This window comes from Gracilinanus agilis, chromosome 1 (genome assembly GCF_016433145.1).
Source record: "Gracilinanus agilis isolate LMUSP501 chromosome 1, AgileGrace, whole genome shotgun sequence".
Lineage (NCBI taxonomy): Eukaryota > Metazoa > Chordata > Mammalia > Didelphimorphia > Didelphidae > Gracilinanus > Gracilinanus agilis.
The window spans coordinates 187051618-187069153 of record NC_058130.1 but is presented as its reverse complement, the minus strand read 5'-3'; the positions used below and the strand labels follow the sequence as shown (position 1 = coordinate 187069153).

General features: G+C 35.6%; 1 protein-coding gene across 1 annotated transcript in view; it reads left to right on the top strand.

Moving 5' to 3' along the window:
* VLDLR (very low density lipoprotein receptor) overlaps window positions 1-15652 on the top strand; it is a 39091-nt gene extending 23439 nt beyond the window's left edge. Inside the window, exons 4-18 of the mRNA XM_044657350.1 lie at window positions 845-967; window positions 3907-4278; window positions 4409-4531; window positions 5035-5157; window positions 5852-5971; window positions 6079-6204; window positions 6966-7137; window positions 8002-8226; window positions 9532-9650; window positions 10211-10350; window positions 10854-10995; window positions 11504-11650; window positions 13797-13877; window positions 14279-14448; window positions 14981-15652. Coding sequence (XP_044513285.1) covers window positions 845-967; window positions 3907-4278; window positions 4409-4531; window positions 5035-5157; window positions 5852-5971; window positions 6079-6204; window positions 6966-7137; window positions 8002-8226; window positions 9532-9650; window positions 10211-10350; window positions 10854-10995; window positions 11504-11650; window positions 13797-13877; window positions 14279-14448; window positions 14981-15016 — 2219 coding nt within the window. The 3' untranslated portion in view covers window positions 15017-15652. The remainder of the gene's footprint in view (window positions 1-844; window positions 968-3906; window positions 4279-4408; window positions 4532-5034; window positions 5158-5851; window positions 5972-6078; window positions 6205-6965; window positions 7138-8001; window positions 8227-9531; window positions 9651-10210; window positions 10351-10853; window positions 10996-11503; window positions 11651-13796; window positions 13878-14278; window positions 14449-14980) is intronic.
* The last annotated feature ends 1884 nt before the right edge of the window (window positions 15653-17536 follow it).

Genomic DNA, 17536 nt, shown 5'->3' with positions numbered 1-17536 from the left:
ACGGACATTGATATAAAATACAACATGATATATTTTGTTAGATCATAACTTCTACTTGCCTTAGTTTTTTTAATCTATAAAGTGGGGGAAATAGCATCATCTATCCCTTAGCAATGTGAAGATTAAATGAAATGAAGTATGTGAAGCACTGTTTAAACCTAAAAGTTCTATATAAACGCTAGCAATTGTTATAATAATTGATTTTATTTATAACTATATAAAGTGAGAGTCAGGCCTAGAGACGGGAGGTCCTAGGTTCAAATCCAACCTCAGAAACTTCCCAGCTGTGTGACCCTGGGCAAGTCACTTGACCCCCATTGCCCACCCTTACCACTTTTTCACCTATAAGCCAATTCACAGAAGTTAAGGGTTTAAAAAAATTTTTAAGTGAAAAAAAATAACTATATAAAGTACTTTATTGCTCTGATCTATTTAGGTAAAGAGTGAGGGGAAATGATTTGCCAAGATGATATAAAAGGAGGTACAGAGAGATTAGGATCCAAATCTTGATTCCAAATTCAGCAGTTTCTGTTAAATCAACTATAAGCCACCACAGACATAAAACCAGTAAAGTGAATAAGCCTCAAAACTAATATGAGAGCTTGGTCACCTTGAAATTCTTTAAGGGTTTGAAATGAGCTTGTTTCTCCAATGTTTCATGGTCCTAAGGAGTAGCCTTAGAAATAGATACCAACATCCCAAATCAAACAGTTCATGAGTATGCCCTTCTGATCACTGAATCATGAACATCACCAGTACGAAGCAACTCAGAGTAATCTTCCTCAGCATCTTGTATCACTTATCACAGTTCTGAGGTTCCTTTGAGACTATGTGTCCTCAACAGATATGAGAACCTGCCGAATAAATGAGATCAGCTGTGGTGTTCGATCGACTCAGTGTATCCCAGTGTCCTGGAAGTGTGATGGTGAAAACGACTGTGACAGTGGAGAAGATGAAGAAAACTGTGGTAAGAAGATGCAAGTATTGAATCCATTGAATGGCTTATCCCAAGGATTCTTTGCTAAAGGGACAAGAAGCTGTAACTTAAACAGCTTGACTCACTTCAGTGACTTGCACTTGGCTATTGGTGTAAGAGTAAAAGAACTCAAATTTATTTTAACAATCCCTTTCTTAAAAGTTCTTCATTTTTTATTTTAAAAAGTCACCAGGTCTATCAACCAATACATCCCTAATTCTCCTAGCATCCAGAGGAGAAGAGGGTAAAGAAATAGATCTGAGATGGACCACTACCAAGTTGGAAATGAAAATTGCCTGGCCTACCATATTGTCATTAACACCGGAGCATTTCTGACCCAAACTCAGTCAAGCCAAAATTGGGGGTTGGGGAACCAAAATTTCTTTTCTATTCTAAATATGAAAATTTTTACTTCTCTGAATCTGACTGTTACTATGAAAATTTATCAAAAATTGGCCTTAGTTTCTCCTTTTCTAGGCGAATCTTGGTCTCTGACTTCTACTCTCTCCTTCTCTTACTTGCCTGGCACAGAGTAAGGTGGTAAACCTGTTTTCTTGATGGCAGGTGACCAAAGCAAACTAACTTTAATGGTGTCTTCTCTTCTAGGCCCCTGGCCACCACCTCGTCAGGTTCTCTTTCCCTGGGGCTTTTCAATGACCTCTCATTCATTTGCCTAGCTTCTCTTCCTCTTTCACCCTTCTGCCTCTGAAAATATGTAGTGACATGCTATATGTTAAAGGTGAGGCTCTGAGGGAAACGCTAGGTTGAATAAACATTACCGTGGTCAACTTTGATTCCCCTTTTAAGGAAGATTCCAAGCCCTTCTGTTATACAACAAATCTGAGGCCTTTTGATTCTAGCTATAGGTAAACAAATTCTAGGCATTAATAACAGGAATATCAGTCTTTTTAAACAGTACATAAGAAGACTTCTGAGGTTAAAGCAACTGCACCTAGTCCAATGAGTTTCTTCTCCAGTTCGTCCCTGGAGTCAAGTTTAATATTTTGTTCTGAATTCATGTTGGAAAGTCACATAGCTGCCAGATGTTTCCTTCTGTGAAAAAATGGATTTTGCTTCCCAAGAGAGCAATGGTTTACACTCTAATTCTTATAATTATATAAAGTTGTAACCTATAAGTACTTGCATTTTTATCTGGCTGAAGTTCCTGCCAAATGAACTGGTTTTATAATGAGGATTAACATGTTCTTTTTTTAGTCCTAGGATTATAATCCAGTCCTGGATTTTGGATTTAATGTTGGCTTTTTAGAATTCAAAAGGTTTATATGTTAGTACTTGCTTCCTGGTCTAATAATAAGATTTAGAGATTTGGAAGGGAGTGTGCTTATCCACTCTATGCTTTCTCCTCCATTAGATAAGAGATTGAGCAAATAATTCATCTTTGTATAACATTTTAGTTTTCAGAATTTTTTTTACTCTCAATATCCCCATGTTGTAATAGTATACATATTCTTATTTAAAAGAAGATAGCACCGATATTGAGGTCAAGTTGACTTTCCTTTATGTATAGATAATAAACATTGGTGCTAAAACTCTTAACTCATTTCTCATTCTTAAATCCAGTGCTGTTTTATACCAAGCTGCCCTAAATTTAAGTTGATAGGTTGGAGCTGGAAGGGAACACAGAGGCCATCTAGCCTAACCCACTCATTTTATAGGAAACTGAGACTCAGTGAAGTGACTTTCCCCTGATCACACAAACTTGAATGTCATGTCCACCATTTATTATCCTACTTATATCCAGCTCTAAAAGGTATGCCACGATGCTGATAAATTTAGTTTTAATTTCATCTTTTCAATTAAGCATTTATTTTCTTTCCCTCCCCCAAATAAAAAAAAGAAAATCTTCACAATAAATATACAGTCAAACATAGAAAATGCCTGCATTGACCATGTCTAAAAATATTATGCCTTATTTTGTAGAGGTAGCCAGTCTCCTAGAATTGAAGTTGATCAAAATTCTTAAGGCTTTCAAAGTTGTTTTTTTTTTCATAATGTATAAATTTTTCTCCTCACTTCACTCTGCATCAGTTCAATCAGGCCTTCTCAGGTTTCCTCAAAAACTTTCATTTTGTTATTTCTTACAACACTACAATATTCTATTATTTTCATATGCTATGATTTCCTCTTACGTTCCCTAACTGATGGGTACTCCATTAGTCTCAAGTTCTTTGTTTTGACAAAGAATTGCTATAAATATTTCTATTAATTCTTCTACTTTTTTATTTTGGGGGGGGATATAGACTTAGTAATAATATCAAGGGGTGAGAGGATATGCCAGTCCAGTGACTTTCAAACATAGTCCTAAATTGCTTTCCAGAATAGGTAGACCAATTCACAATTCCACCATCAGTGAATTAGTGTGCCTGTTTTGTTGCAACTCTCCAAACAACTGTCATTTTCCCTTTTTTGTCTCTGCCAATCTAATGGGTATGAGAGATTTATTTTAGAGACACTTTTTTTTCTGACAACCAATAGGTACATGGCATTCATGGTTATATAAGGGGTTGACTATGAAGAGAGGACCTAATCCCAGAGGTATACCTGTTCCATGCTTTCCTTGTTAAATCTCTAAATTCTAACACCTTAGTGCTTTCCTGATTTTGGAAAGAAAATGACAGCTCATAATAATACATTGGTTCATTCTGAAGAGAACAGATCTCTGTCCTTCCATCTTTCCTCAGTGCTTTTCTCATTTTATCTATATTCCTAGAAGCTTTCCTAATATTTATCCCTGTTGACTAGTACTTTAGAAACTTGACTGTGAAATATCAGTTATAGTAATAAAAATAAGTATAAATTATAGTTTTTAATTTCTAGTATGACTATAGATTTTAACGTTTATAATTTAGCTTGGGAAAGGTTAATAAAATTATTTAAATGTTGATGGGATTATTCCATTTTTCTCTTAGGCAATGTAACTTGTAGTCCAGAAGAATTCACTTGTTCCAGTGGTCGTTGCATCTCTAAAAACTTTGTCTGCAATGGTCAGGATGATTGTAGTGATGGCAGTGATGAATTGGATTGTGCTCCTCCCACATGTGGTGCCCATGAGTTCCAGTGCAGCACTTCTTCCTGTATCCCCATCAGCTGGGTATGTGATGATGATGCCGACTGCTCTGACCAGTCTGACGAGTCCCTTGAGCAGTGTGGACGCCAACCTGTGCCTCATGAAAAGTGCCCAGCCAGTGAGATCCAGTGTGGTTCAGGGGAGTGTATCCATATGAAGTGGCGCTGTGATGGGGACCCTGACTGCAAAGATGGAAGTGATGAGATAAACTGTCGTAAGTAGTTTCTTTGTTTTCTTGGAGTTCAGTGTATCCACCTTAAAGCCAGAATCAATGAGGGTCCACTCCAATAGCCAACCTAATGGGATAGCTAGTCACCTAGAAACATTTCTTCCCTTTCCCCTAGCTTCTCGAACATGTCGGCCTGACCAGTTTGAATGTGAAGATGGCAATTGTATTCACGGCAGCAGACAGTGCAATGGGGTCAGAGATTGTATAGATGGCACAGACGAAATCAATTGCAAAAATGGTAAGCATGCTTTCTCACTGCTGAGTAAAATGGGCCCTTTTTTGTTGTTGTTTTAAACCCTTACCTTCTTTCTTAGAATCAATACTATGTACTGGTTCCAAGGCAAAAGAGAGTGGCAAGGGCTTAATGGGGGTCATACAGCTAGGAAATACCCGAGACCACCCATCTCTGGGCTTGACTCAATCCACTGAGCCACCTACCTGCCCCCAATGTGGACCTCTCTTCTTTCTTCTTCTTCTTCTTTTATTTAAAACCCTTACCTTCCGTCTTGGAGTCAATACTATATATGGCTCTAAGGCAAAAGACTGGTAAGGGCTAGGCAATGGGGTTGAGTGACTTGCCAGGGTCACACAGCTCGGAAGTGTCTGAGACCAGATTTGAACCTAGGACCTCCTATCTTTAGGCCTGGCTCTCAATCCACTGAGCCACCCAGCTGCTCCCCCCACCCCATGTGGACCTTTCTGATGGATATTCTCTTCCATCTTTTTCTGGACCATGTTTAGCTAATCAGTGTTCTGGACCTGGAAAATTCAAGTGCAGAAGTGGAGAATGCATAGACATCAGCAAAGTGTGTAACCAGCAACAAGACTGCAAGGACTGGAGTGATGAACCCCTGAAGGACTGCAGTAAGTGGAAGTGTTTAAGTACAGAGAAACTTGAAAGTTGATTAGCTTTGATGTAGCAAGTCTTCCTGAAATATCTCAGGGGAACCTCTAACAATTTACCTTTATTGCTTCTGTTTGAATCCTACTTTCCCAAGTGGGAAATACCACTTATGAATGAACTAAGGTTTTAGTGAATTTTTGGTTATGTTAGCCAACAGCTGGTTTTCATGTAAAGCAAGGCTTTTCAAATTCCAAGTTTCTTCCATTTTCCTCCCATTCTTCCTTTGCTAGAAATGCCTCTTGAAGGCCACTACTAGCTGTAGTGTGCCTGAAGACACAAAATCTTCATTAAAGAAAAAATATATTCCTATAAAATAAGATGTCATTGTAGGGGCAATTCAAAGGGAGAAGTGAAGATTTCTCTCCTTCCCAATGCCTATCTCATTTTTACTTGTAGCACTTTCATGTTCTAAAATGAACATATCATTAGCCACATCCATAGTAAACTTAGCTTTTAAAATATTATTCTTGCCCTTAAGGTGCTTAAAATCTCAAATGATTCCCTTGGAACAGTCACATAGTTAACTTGAAGAAATTGAGACTGATCATTAGGAAAATTCTGGTTTTGAAAATAATTGCCGAAACTAGTGGTTAACTGAATAACAACAACAAAAAGTTTTGCCCCAAATTCTTGTTTGTTTGTTTTTATCTCCAGATGTAAATGAGTGTTTGGTTAACAACGGTGGATGCTCCCACATCTGCAAAGATCTAATTATAGGTTATGAATGTGACTGCGCTGCTGGATTTGAGCTGATAGATAGGAAGACATGTGGTGGTAAGATTCCAAAAATCTATTTTTACAAGGGGTTTGAAAGGGCAAAAGACAAGGTATGATTAGTAAGGAGTAGGAACAGCAAGACTAATTCTAAATTTCCCTCCTAGATATTGATGAATGCCAAAATCCTGGAATCTGCAGTCAAATTTGTATCAACTTAAAAGGCGGTTACAAGTGTGAATGTAGTCGTGGCTATCAAATGGATCTTGCCACTGGAGTGTGCAAGGCAGTAGGTAAATGAAACTCAAAGTAGTGTTTTAATATAGATTACCTTTGTAAGCAAGTGCTTACAAAAGGTACAACTAGCATACAATAAGTCTTAGCTTGACATTTTGCTCTGACTGCAATCTTATTTGAAAGCAATAAGTTAGTGGCATCAAATGGGGCATCATATACTAAGGTTCTTCTATAAAAAAGGTATAATATTTCCATTGTGACATAGAGGGGACCCTGGATTCTTCCATGCTATGCCAGCAAAGTATAAACTTCATCATATTCCACTAACCTGGAAAGGTTTAGAGAATGGTCCTAGGGTGCAAAAACAAAACAAAACAAAAACAAAACAGAGAATCTCCTTATCAGCAAGATAGAGAATATGTTTGTTTCATTTTTTTTTTGGCCATGGCAACTCATGAAAATGTTCCCATCATATACTAATATGGTAGGTTTTTTCCAAAGAAGTTTTAACAGTCATTCCTCTTTCAGGTATCTTTTTGCTTTTGTTGATATGAGTCTTGATTCAATTAGTCTCTTTGATTGCAAATCAAAGGAAGAATTAAAAGTTCACTTTTGACTAGTTGACCTTCCTTCCTACTCAAATGGAATATCGAAACCATAAGTGCTTGAATTCTTAAAATAAGTGCTCCGAACCTGAAGACTGGACTGAAGTGAAAGGTGGTACTTACAAGTCTTCAATTGTATTTTGGCATATTATTGCCCTGTGGGAGAAAAAAAATTCTTACAGTAAGTCTAAAGACTAATTTTCTGCTTTCAGGAAAAGAACCAAGCTTAATCTTCACTAATCGAAGGGACATCAGAAAAATTGGTCTGGAAAGGAAAGAATACATTCAACTTGTAGAACAACTAAGAAATACCATAGCACTAGATGCTGACATAGCTGCCCAGAAGTTATTTTGGGCTGATCTAAGCCAAAAAGCAATCTTCAGGTAACTCTCCCTGTGGGTCATTTGGCCATATTGGAATAACTGGGTTGTTCTATCACTGTTGGGATTATTGGTAAGATAACTCCAAGTAAAAATGTTGGTTTCAAACCTTTGTAGCATTGATATGATGTTGTATGATGTATGATCATAAAATTGGCTCTAATTCTGGTTGCATAAAGTGGAATCAGGGAAGAAAAATCTAAATGACTGACTGATACGCATGAGTATAATGGAACCAACTCATACTGGTTTGTGAGAGCCAATGCTAAAGTTTTCCTTGTTAGCATTTATACCTCAGAAAATGGCAAACACTATGTCAGGGTTTGACATATTGTTTTGTTGATGGTCCAGATTTAAGAAAGTGATAGAGAAAATATGAATGATGTAGACTACACTTAGGAGTGTATGTAAGCACATTTTTCCCCCTAGGGAAAGCCAGTTATTTGACATTTACCAGCACACCGTGGCCAATAAGGATCAAAATACCAAACTAAAATATTCTTTACCCTCACTATCAACTGAATATTTAGCCATTCTACAAGTTTAAAGCAAGAAGAGTGCTACAATTTCTTGTATTTGTGGTATCAAGCTTTCCCAGTAATCCCTTTTCAGTCATTATCTGAAATTTGCATTATAAAATTTGATTCAAACTCTTACTATTAGAAGTCATAAATGGCTTGTCAATGAACTAATATTAGCTTCTATCAACAGATATTTTGATGCCAAAATCAGAATTACACTGTAATCTACTCAAATTCAGGCAAAGATCTATTAATACCACCTACTATCATATGAAGCTTTTAACCATCTGAAGGCATAAGTGTCTTGTCAAATTTTCAAATCTTATGTGACCCTGTTCTGTTGCAGTGCCCCAATTGATGCTCGTGACAAAGTTGGTAGACATGTTAAAATGATCGACAATGTCTATAATCCTGCAGCCATTGCTGTTGACTGGGTCTACAAGAATATCTACTGGACCGATGTGGCTTCCAAGACTATTTCAGTGGCTACTTTAGATGGAACCAAGAGGAAGATCCTATTCAATTCCGATTTGCGAGAGCCTGCCTCCATAGCAGTGGACCCATTGTCTGGGTTAGTTTCTAGGCATCTTTATCAAAATACCTGGAGGCTACAGTATCAAAGTAGAGTTTAGTGTGACAACCAGTAACTTCATGATTCTTCTATCAATGAGTCTATGTAATTAGTTCCCAATGAGTTTAATAGCAAATACCTACAATATCTTCAGAGGTAACCCAGGAAAGGCATTGGACTAAGCTGGCAGTTGATAAATTAATGTTGGTTGGAAATGTTCCATGACAATTGGCTCACATTTGCTATATAACAAGCTGAGTTGTTGCTATTAATTATTACCAAATGGTTTACTTCAGATGGTCATCAAAAACTTAATTTTTAAAACTATAACTTGAGCCACATGTTAACTCTTTTTTTACCCCCATTTAAGGATGTTAAAAGTGTCTCCCACTTATTCCCAGCAATTTAAGTTCATACATAATTTCCCAATATAAACACCACATACTTCGTAATTCAGCCTTTTGAAAGCATGGATTTTATCCCAAGTATATATCTCATAAGTAGAAGATAACTGATTTATCGTGACTGTTAACTGATCCAACCTTGCCTCCTATGTAAATTGAAAATACCAGCATTAGTCTTGTCATAATAGGATAATGTAAAGTCTTAAGATAATTTCTCACAGAAGTTTTAGGAATTGGTATTTAGTAGCATTAATAATGTATACTTTTCAATCTAAAGAGTTCTTAGAGTTAGAATTCCTTCTCTTTAGGAATAATACTCATCTTTGTGGATATAAATTGCAAACTAGCTTTAATGGTATATAATTTTTCCCCTACCCATAGATCAACAGAAAGAAACAGGGAGCCAAAGAAATGATTTTCTCAATGGTCATAGAGCTGATGACATCTTAACTCAGTTTTTTTCCTTTAAATGAATAATCATTTATGAAAAAATTGTCTACATAATATTTAAGTGCTTTTTAAAGGGATACATGCTCTAAAAATTACATTTATATATAATGTAATAATGAAAGCCATTAGGATTAGATACAAAGGATAAATATATGTATCCCTTAATATAATTAACACTAATACATCTCTTAATATAACATCTAGGTAATTAATGTTAACCATTCATAATTTTAAAAAATTATTTTATATTTCATTATGTCTTAGGTGCCCAGATTTATAATGCAAATTGCTTCCAATGATCAATGATATTAGGAAAATAAAGAATTATTCACTGAAATAAAGCAGTCAACTTTTCAAGAATTAATCTAACTTATAATATGTGACACTCTTAGCTACTGCTTTACAGGGTTGGTGCTATAATTTCTGCTTATGGTCAATGTTTTCTTTACAGCTTTGTTTACTGGTCAGACTGGGGAGAACCAGCTAAAATAGAAAAAGCAGGAATGAATGGATTTGACAGACGGCCACTGGTAACCGTAGACATTCAATGGCCTAATGGAATTACACTTGGTATGACTCTTAGTTTTTGCCTAACTTTTTGATTCAAGGTACTTAAAACTAAAGTATTGCACACCAAAAGAGATCTGTCCATATAAAGATGTGTTATTATTTTTTTTACCAAATCTTGACTTGAATTTAAACTTACAAGTTAAGAGAAAAAATTTGACCAGAGAAGAATCACACTAATTATATTGGTATCCTGCTAGGTTTGTTTTGGGTTTTTTTTGCATAATCTCTTGAGTGATAGAATGTCGACATTTGTATGAATGTAAATCCTTTGTATCCCTTCATCCATTTTTGATTTTAGAATAAAAATTAGCAATACTGAAAACAATGGAATAACTGTCATATTATGTCAAAGTACAAATGGCAAAATATACTATTTCAATTAACAGTATTTTTTATGTTTTCTTCAAAATTATAAAAAGCATTATAGAAGAAACCATTTAGATCTGAAAATTTTTGATGAAAATCCTTTGGTTTAAGTTACATTAAAGCACCACAGGTACTCTAGGCTCATCTTATGTTGAATGCATTAGCTAACAATGTAACTCATTTTTCCTACCCAGACCTTGTAAAAAGTCGTCTCTATTGGCTCGATTCTAAACTACACATGCTGTCCAGTGTGGATTTGAATGGTCAAGATCGGAGAATAGTACTCAAGTCTCTTGAGTTCCTAGCTCATCCTCTCGCTGTCACAATATTCGAGGTAGGATTCAAAATATTTCACCTCTTGACTCAAGGGTATGGATTCAGAAGTTCTTACTGTTTTTTTCTCTATTCTAAATGACATGGAAGACTAAGGAGTATGTTTTCTTGGATTTAAGACTATTTTCTTCTTGAGATCTTTGAAATCCTGGCTTGAGAGTCAACTTTAATTGAAACACATATTAATCTTTAAAAAAAGTACTATTATCTAATCTCTATCAAAATTTAACCAAGCACAATATATGCCTAAAAAATTATAGGATTTTAGTTTTCATATAAGGAGTGGTCATTTCTTTAATTAGCTATTTCAGTAGTACAAACTTACCACAGCACGGTGTAGAAAAATATTATTTATTCTATAGTTCTACTTTGTGAAAACCTTAGGTTAATTCTGACTGTGAACAAGGTCCCCTTATTAAGAACTACCTGTCCCCAAACTCTGAACATTTTAATTATTGTATGAAACAATTTCAACAATACTAATTTTTTAAAATTCTATTCTAGGACCGTGTCTATTGGATAGATGGTGAGAATGAAGCAGTATATGGTGCCAACAAATTCACAGGATCAGAATTGGCTACTCTGGTTAACAATCTCAATGATGCTCAAGATATAATTGTATACCATGAACTCGTACAACCAGCAGGTAATCTCTAGATTATTAATGTCTTTGTAAAGTCTATCAGATTGCTTATATCAGGGAGGAGGTGGAGTGGAAGGAAGGAGTAAATGAGAGAGGATGGGAATGAGGAAGAGAATTTGGAACTCAAAATTTTTTTAATGAATGTTAAATTGTTTTTACATGTAAATATTTTAAAAATAGATAATTAATGTTTTTTAATGACCACCATAAAAACCAATCTTAGGATAATCTTATACTGTGGGCAAGCCCCAGAAGCTTTTCTTCTAATTTTATTGACATCCAAATAGACTTGCTATGCAATCTGCCTCTACTATATTGCCTTTGTGCCACACAAAAATCAATATTCTGATTAGTCTGAAACAGTTTTTCCAAGAAGTACATTTAATAGTATAGTAATGTTAGGACATGACTCAGATGAATGTAACCACTTGAATGGAAGATGAAGATTCAAAAATTAAACTAGAAAATGCCATAGAGATAACCTTAAAAGGATTACCTTATATTCCAATAGGTAAAAACTGGTGTGAAGAAGACACTGAAAATGGAGGCTGCGACTACCTATGTCTACCAGCACCACAGATCAATGATCATTCTCCAAAATATGCCTGTTCCTGTCCCAATGGGTATAATCTGGAAGGTGATGGCAGGGCATGTAGAAGTGAGTTTTCCTTTATTTGAAAATTAGTGTCTCTGTTCAGGTGAATACTTGGCATGACTGTCCTATCGCTCATTCCCACCTACCTCCATTCTCCCCCCAAAAAAAACAAAAACAAAAAGCTTCACATAATATTCAGATTTTTAAGGAATTTGCTGGGCTATAGATAAAGTCCAAGCTCATTAAAGAAGTACACAGTATTTAAGAGTCTTTGTCTTTACATAGGACCCAGTCCATCTCATAAATATCATCTATTATATAAGGTTCAAGTGAGAGCATAAATAAAGGACTTTGCAAAGCATAGAAGGCCTATATAAATATCAATTGGGATCTAAGGGAGTGTGGCTTTGAAATCCAAGCTGGCCTTCAATACCCAGCTTTCTTTAAATTAATCATTTTGGCAAATAATAACTGTAGAAATATTTTCTAACATAGATTTCTATACAAAGAACTAAGGATATATGATTTAAGAAAGAAGGAACTGGCCTTGTCCTGATTCACCTAAAGTCTTCATTGCTTTATTTCTATTTCAATAAATGACCTTATCTTACAGGAAGGCCTGAAATTCTCAAGTTAGCTCAGATTTCAAATGTACTATTTTAAAGAAATGGTACAGTATTAAGATGGCCACTTTACTACTTGAACAAAGACCTGGTAATGCTTTCTGACTTATGCTGAATCATTCCAAAGACTGACAAGCTCACCTGGAAACACTATTTAACTCTTCATTTTTCAAAGGGTTTCTTATGATCTAGTCGTGGTGATGCCTCTTGGCCAAGAAATAGAATCAAAGAGTACAGAAACAAATTTTTGTAAGATATAAATTGTGATTGTTCTGAGGATCTTTGAATAAAAAGTGTGGCCTCTATAATCATATTTCATTTAACCACAGACACACTCCTGGCAGTTCTAAATAGTCTAGAATACTCAAAAAGTCTACTTGAATTTGTCTAATACCAGGCTTTTCTCTTAGTGAAGCATCCTAGATGCCTTACACTTTGGCCTTATTAAATAGTCTATATCAGGTCCCTTTTAAATAGGCAATGACTAGATGTTATTGTGTGACTTGGATTATGATAACCTTCTCTTCCAGAAGTAAATTTCTTGGACTTCATGCAAAAAAGTGGAAAATTAATCTGCTTGTATTGCTTGCCTAACATTAGATCTTCTTATGACCTGGGTTAACCAGGTTCTTAATCTATGATGACCCTAAAGAACTATGAATTAGAATAAGTCCAAAGATCTCCAATGCAACATAAATCAGCAAATAGTAGACTGATTCTTAGAAGTGTTGGGCTGAATAATTCAAAATGATTCTAATTCTAAAATATATAGAATAATTTATGAAAAATGTATTTTTCTCACCATTCTTCCTTTATAAGAGCATTGAGAAATTACTGTTGTGTGGTATTTAAAAAACCACCTCTCTTCTATGTTAGTGACTATTAACTTTTACAGGAAGCCTATCTATAAAATGTATATAGAAATTCATTTAAAAATAGTGCTTGAAAAATATTTACTAAAAACTAATGTGCAAAGGCATAAAGGTTGAAGTTTTTCTTCCTGCTTTAAAGACCTTTGAAGCCCTTAAGAATCCTAAAGAAAATCACTAGACCAGAGAGTGCTAGGTGACTCAGTGGAAAGAGAGCCAGGCCTAGAGATGGGAGGTCCTAGGTTCAAAGCTGACCTCAGACACTTCCTATCTGTTGGACCTTGAGCAAATCACTTAACCCCCATTGGCTAGCCCTTACCAGCTCTTCTGCCTTGGAACCAATACATAGTAGCAAGTATAGGACCAAAAGTAAGAATTTAAAGAGAAAAGAAAAAAAATCCCTAGTCTAAAGCAATGTGTATATTACATGATACCTTTAGATTAGGAGCTCCTTGAGGTCAAGGACTGTCTTTGGCCTCTCTCTACATCTCCAGCACATAGCACAGTGCCTGGCATAGAAGAGGTGCTTAATAAATATTTATTAACTGACACGGGATGCTAAAGTTTTAATACTTCCTTTATATAACAAAGAACAATAGGCACAGTTATCTCAATTGTTTTAATTCTCAATTCTGAATTACCTTCAGTTTAGGGCACAAAAGTCTCAGATCATCCAAATGGATATAGCAGCATCTTAGATGTTATTTCCTTTTGTAGGAATCAATGTGACGACTGCAATATCAGGAGTAAATGTTTCTCTAGGAGGAACTTCAGCTGCCTGGGCCATCCTTCCTGTCTGTAAGTAACACAACCAGCAAATACAGTGCAAATTAGACCTCTTCACAAGAGCTCTGCAGTGAATCCTTCTGCACTGGAAGTGCCACTGAACTAATCATTTCTATAACTTGTCAATTTGCCTCAGTGATCTAATGTCACTTTAAATAAATAGGCATGTATGTACAAAGCACATTGTAAGCCTAATTAGCTACTTTTCCATAAACTCCTCCTATTCCTTCACTAACACAAAACACATACCTTGAATGGTCTTCAAGTTACAAAGTAATATTGAATTAAAGATTTCATATATGCATGCATGCTTGTGTACAATTTAGCACAGTGTCTAGCACATAGTAGGTGTTATATTCATGCATGTTTCCTTCCCCTACTATGGACTTACTAAACTACCATTGGGTTTCTAGTGCTCTTGGCTATGGCTGCTGCTGGTGGTTACTTAATGTGGAGGAACTGGCAACACAAGAACATGAAAAGCATGAACTTCGACAATCCTGTCTACTTAAAAACCACTGAAGAAGATCTCACGATAGATATCGGAAGACACAGTACTTCTGTGGGACATACTTATCCAGCGGTAAGTAAATCTGAAGCTGTTTCTTAAATGTGCTGCCTCTGCCTCCCTCTGTACACACATGTGTGTAGAATAATACTTTCTCGGTGCTCTTGGGAAGAAACAATGGTGAGAACAAATCAGATTTTGTAAACATTCCATATGAATTCATGTATGTGTATATTCATAATTCATGGTGATCAATCCGGGCCATCCTTCACCTACAGAAAGGAGATTTTAGACTTCAGTAGCTCTTACTGGGGAGTTCTAGCATGATATACACTGTTCTATGACTAATCCATCACCATGCAGGGAACAAAGAGTTAGCATTAGTTTGACTAAGTTTTTATTCCACTTTCTATCAGAAAATACAGTTAAATTTTTATTTTGTGATGATGCTTAGAACTAGCCTGAAGTGACCCATACTACCTTTAAACACTTGCTACTTTCTTCTGTTCCTTCTCTGCTTTATTTTTTCACAAACAAATGCCAAATGTAATATGTAGACTTACTGTGATATATCCAATAAGTAACCTTTTTTTTTCTTTCCTTTCAGATATCAGTTGTAAGCACAGATGATGACCTAGCTTGAATGCTTGAACAAGAGAAAACCCTTTCAATCTACACTAAATCCTAAACCTATTTTTTTGGGATGGTAACCAAACCAGTGGCTGAAAAACAGTTCTCTTCCTACCATCTGGAAGAACATGATCATATTATCTGTGTGGAACAAGCTTGTGTATTCGACTTTTTTATATTCTACGTTTTTGTAAATATTCTTGTCCACAGTTTAGTTCAGCTCTGGATGTGGTTACCAAATATCTGTAACCCTTGAATTTTTTAGACAGTATTGCCACCAATGGCCAAATATGCACTTTCCATAGAAAGCCATATTCCAGCAATGAAATTTGTGCTATATAGTATACAACCTGTACATAACTTGTATAGGCCATCTGTAAATATCCCGAAGAACAATCACTATTCTTAAGCACTTTGAAAATATTTCTATGTAAATTATTGTAAACTTTTTTTTCAATGGTTGGGGCAATGGCAATAGGAGAAAACGGGTTACTAAGATGAAATTGCCAAAAAAATTTGTAAACTAATTTTGTACGTGCGAGTGAAATCTTTGTCACCTCCATGGAGGCTTGCAGAGGGTGAGTGTTCAGCAAACCACTGTACAATTTTTTTCCAAGTGCTAAAAATTAAACCAAGCAGCTTAACAATGGCTTGTGCCTATTCCTATAGGGTGGGAGTGCATTTCATGTGTCACCACCTCAAGTGGCATTACTTGGGCTTAGTCTATTTGGCAAAGCATAAGCAAAGCTTTAAGGTTTAATTACTATGAGATGCAGTAGTCTATAGACTTTAATGTCTACTTTGGACTGAATCCCACTAGCTTAATATCTTTATTTTTATTTAATCTTGGGATTAGGGGTGGGGAGAGAAGTAGAACTTAGACCCACCAAATCCTTCTTGGAAGTAATTTTTGGCCCATCTATGTCCCAGGACCAGGGAATTTGGCTTTCAATTTTACTTATGGTACCAAAAAGTGGGTTCTTTATACTATCGGCAAATAGTTTTTGTTAGTATTCTCTCTGGAGAATATTCCTTCTTCAGTCCATTTTTCATTAGTGACACCTATTCAAGCCTGTGCTTTTTTCCTAGCAATGCTTACATTTCCCACATACTTAAAAACTCCAGGAGTCAAAATGAAAATATTTTGTATTGGGGTTTGGGGAACTACTTCATCCATCAGGCAAGAATTACAGATTACTTGACCAACTTGGACAAAGTGAGAATAGTCTGCTTTTCTGAAGTTCTTTTAGAAGGATTTCATTTTGACAGTGGCTAATTAGGGAGCCACTCCTGGGAAGGATGTATTCGATAGAGAGGGCTTTCTCAAAGACTCAAAAATGTGTTTAGGAGAAACAATGGCAGCAGAAGGAAGGTGAAAGTCCATTCTGTAGGTCATGAAAGATAAGTGGTGAGAAGTTGCTTGAATTGGCAGTCTGAAATCTCCTGCTTTATTTGCCCATATGATCTGCCTTTCCTTAAGAGGCTAAGTTTTAAGTATACAATTAGTTTTGCATGGAATCCATGCATAGATTGTATTCATGTGAGTAGAGGACTCTTTTTAGAGCCATGGTTTAATAAAGATGACGGACCAGAGATATACATAGGACGTAGAGGCTACAGTGGGGGTTTCTTAAAAGGATGGTCAATGTATATGATATTAGAGAAATGCAGAATAAGCTAAAAAACAAAAAAAGATCAGCTCTTGGAAGACCAGGGCAGCAGAGAAGGATCCAAGTAAGAAGTATTAGCTTTTCTTCATAGAGCAAGGTAGAGTTAAGAAACACCTCTTTATTGCTTAGAAGCCTTTATTGATTTGGCAATATAACTCTAATCTTAGAAAAATAGAAATGAAAGCATCAGAAAACTTGTCAAATGTGTAAACATATTAGATGTAATAACTAAATAGTCTGAAGCTGTTTAAGGGTCATGACTTAAGAATGCATAAATACTGAGAAGAAAATGAAGAATTAGGTTTAGTCCCATCTCAAATTCTTGCTTTATATAAGGTAACCAAGATCCCATTAATGTCTTGGCTTTAAGGTAGGGTACTTACATAATCATTTGCATGAGCTAGAACTAAAAGTGACAAATTACATATTAAAATTGGCCATTTTCTAACTTCCCAAAAGGATTAAAAATAAATGAATTTTTGCAACTATGGGCATGAGTGAATAAGAAGTTTATTTTAAAATATAGCTAATTTGGAATTGTTAAAGGCTATCCTTTTATCTATTACAATCCACTAATATACCTCATTTGTTAACAGATTATAAAAGAACAAGTGGAGTAAATTGTTCTTTCTGCCTATCTAATGAGAAGGATTGGCACTGTACAACTAATTCTAAAAAATCTGTTATATTCATATCAAGTTCCTTCTCAAACTTTGGGCTACTTTAAATCACTGAGGTGGCCATATTTCTGGTATTGCTTGGGTTTTGTTGTTAGTTGTACCTCATAGCTGAAAAGGTAGGTTAATTGGGTTTCAGCCCTGGCATACATATTTTAAAATTTTAAGATAAAAGGGAGAGGAACG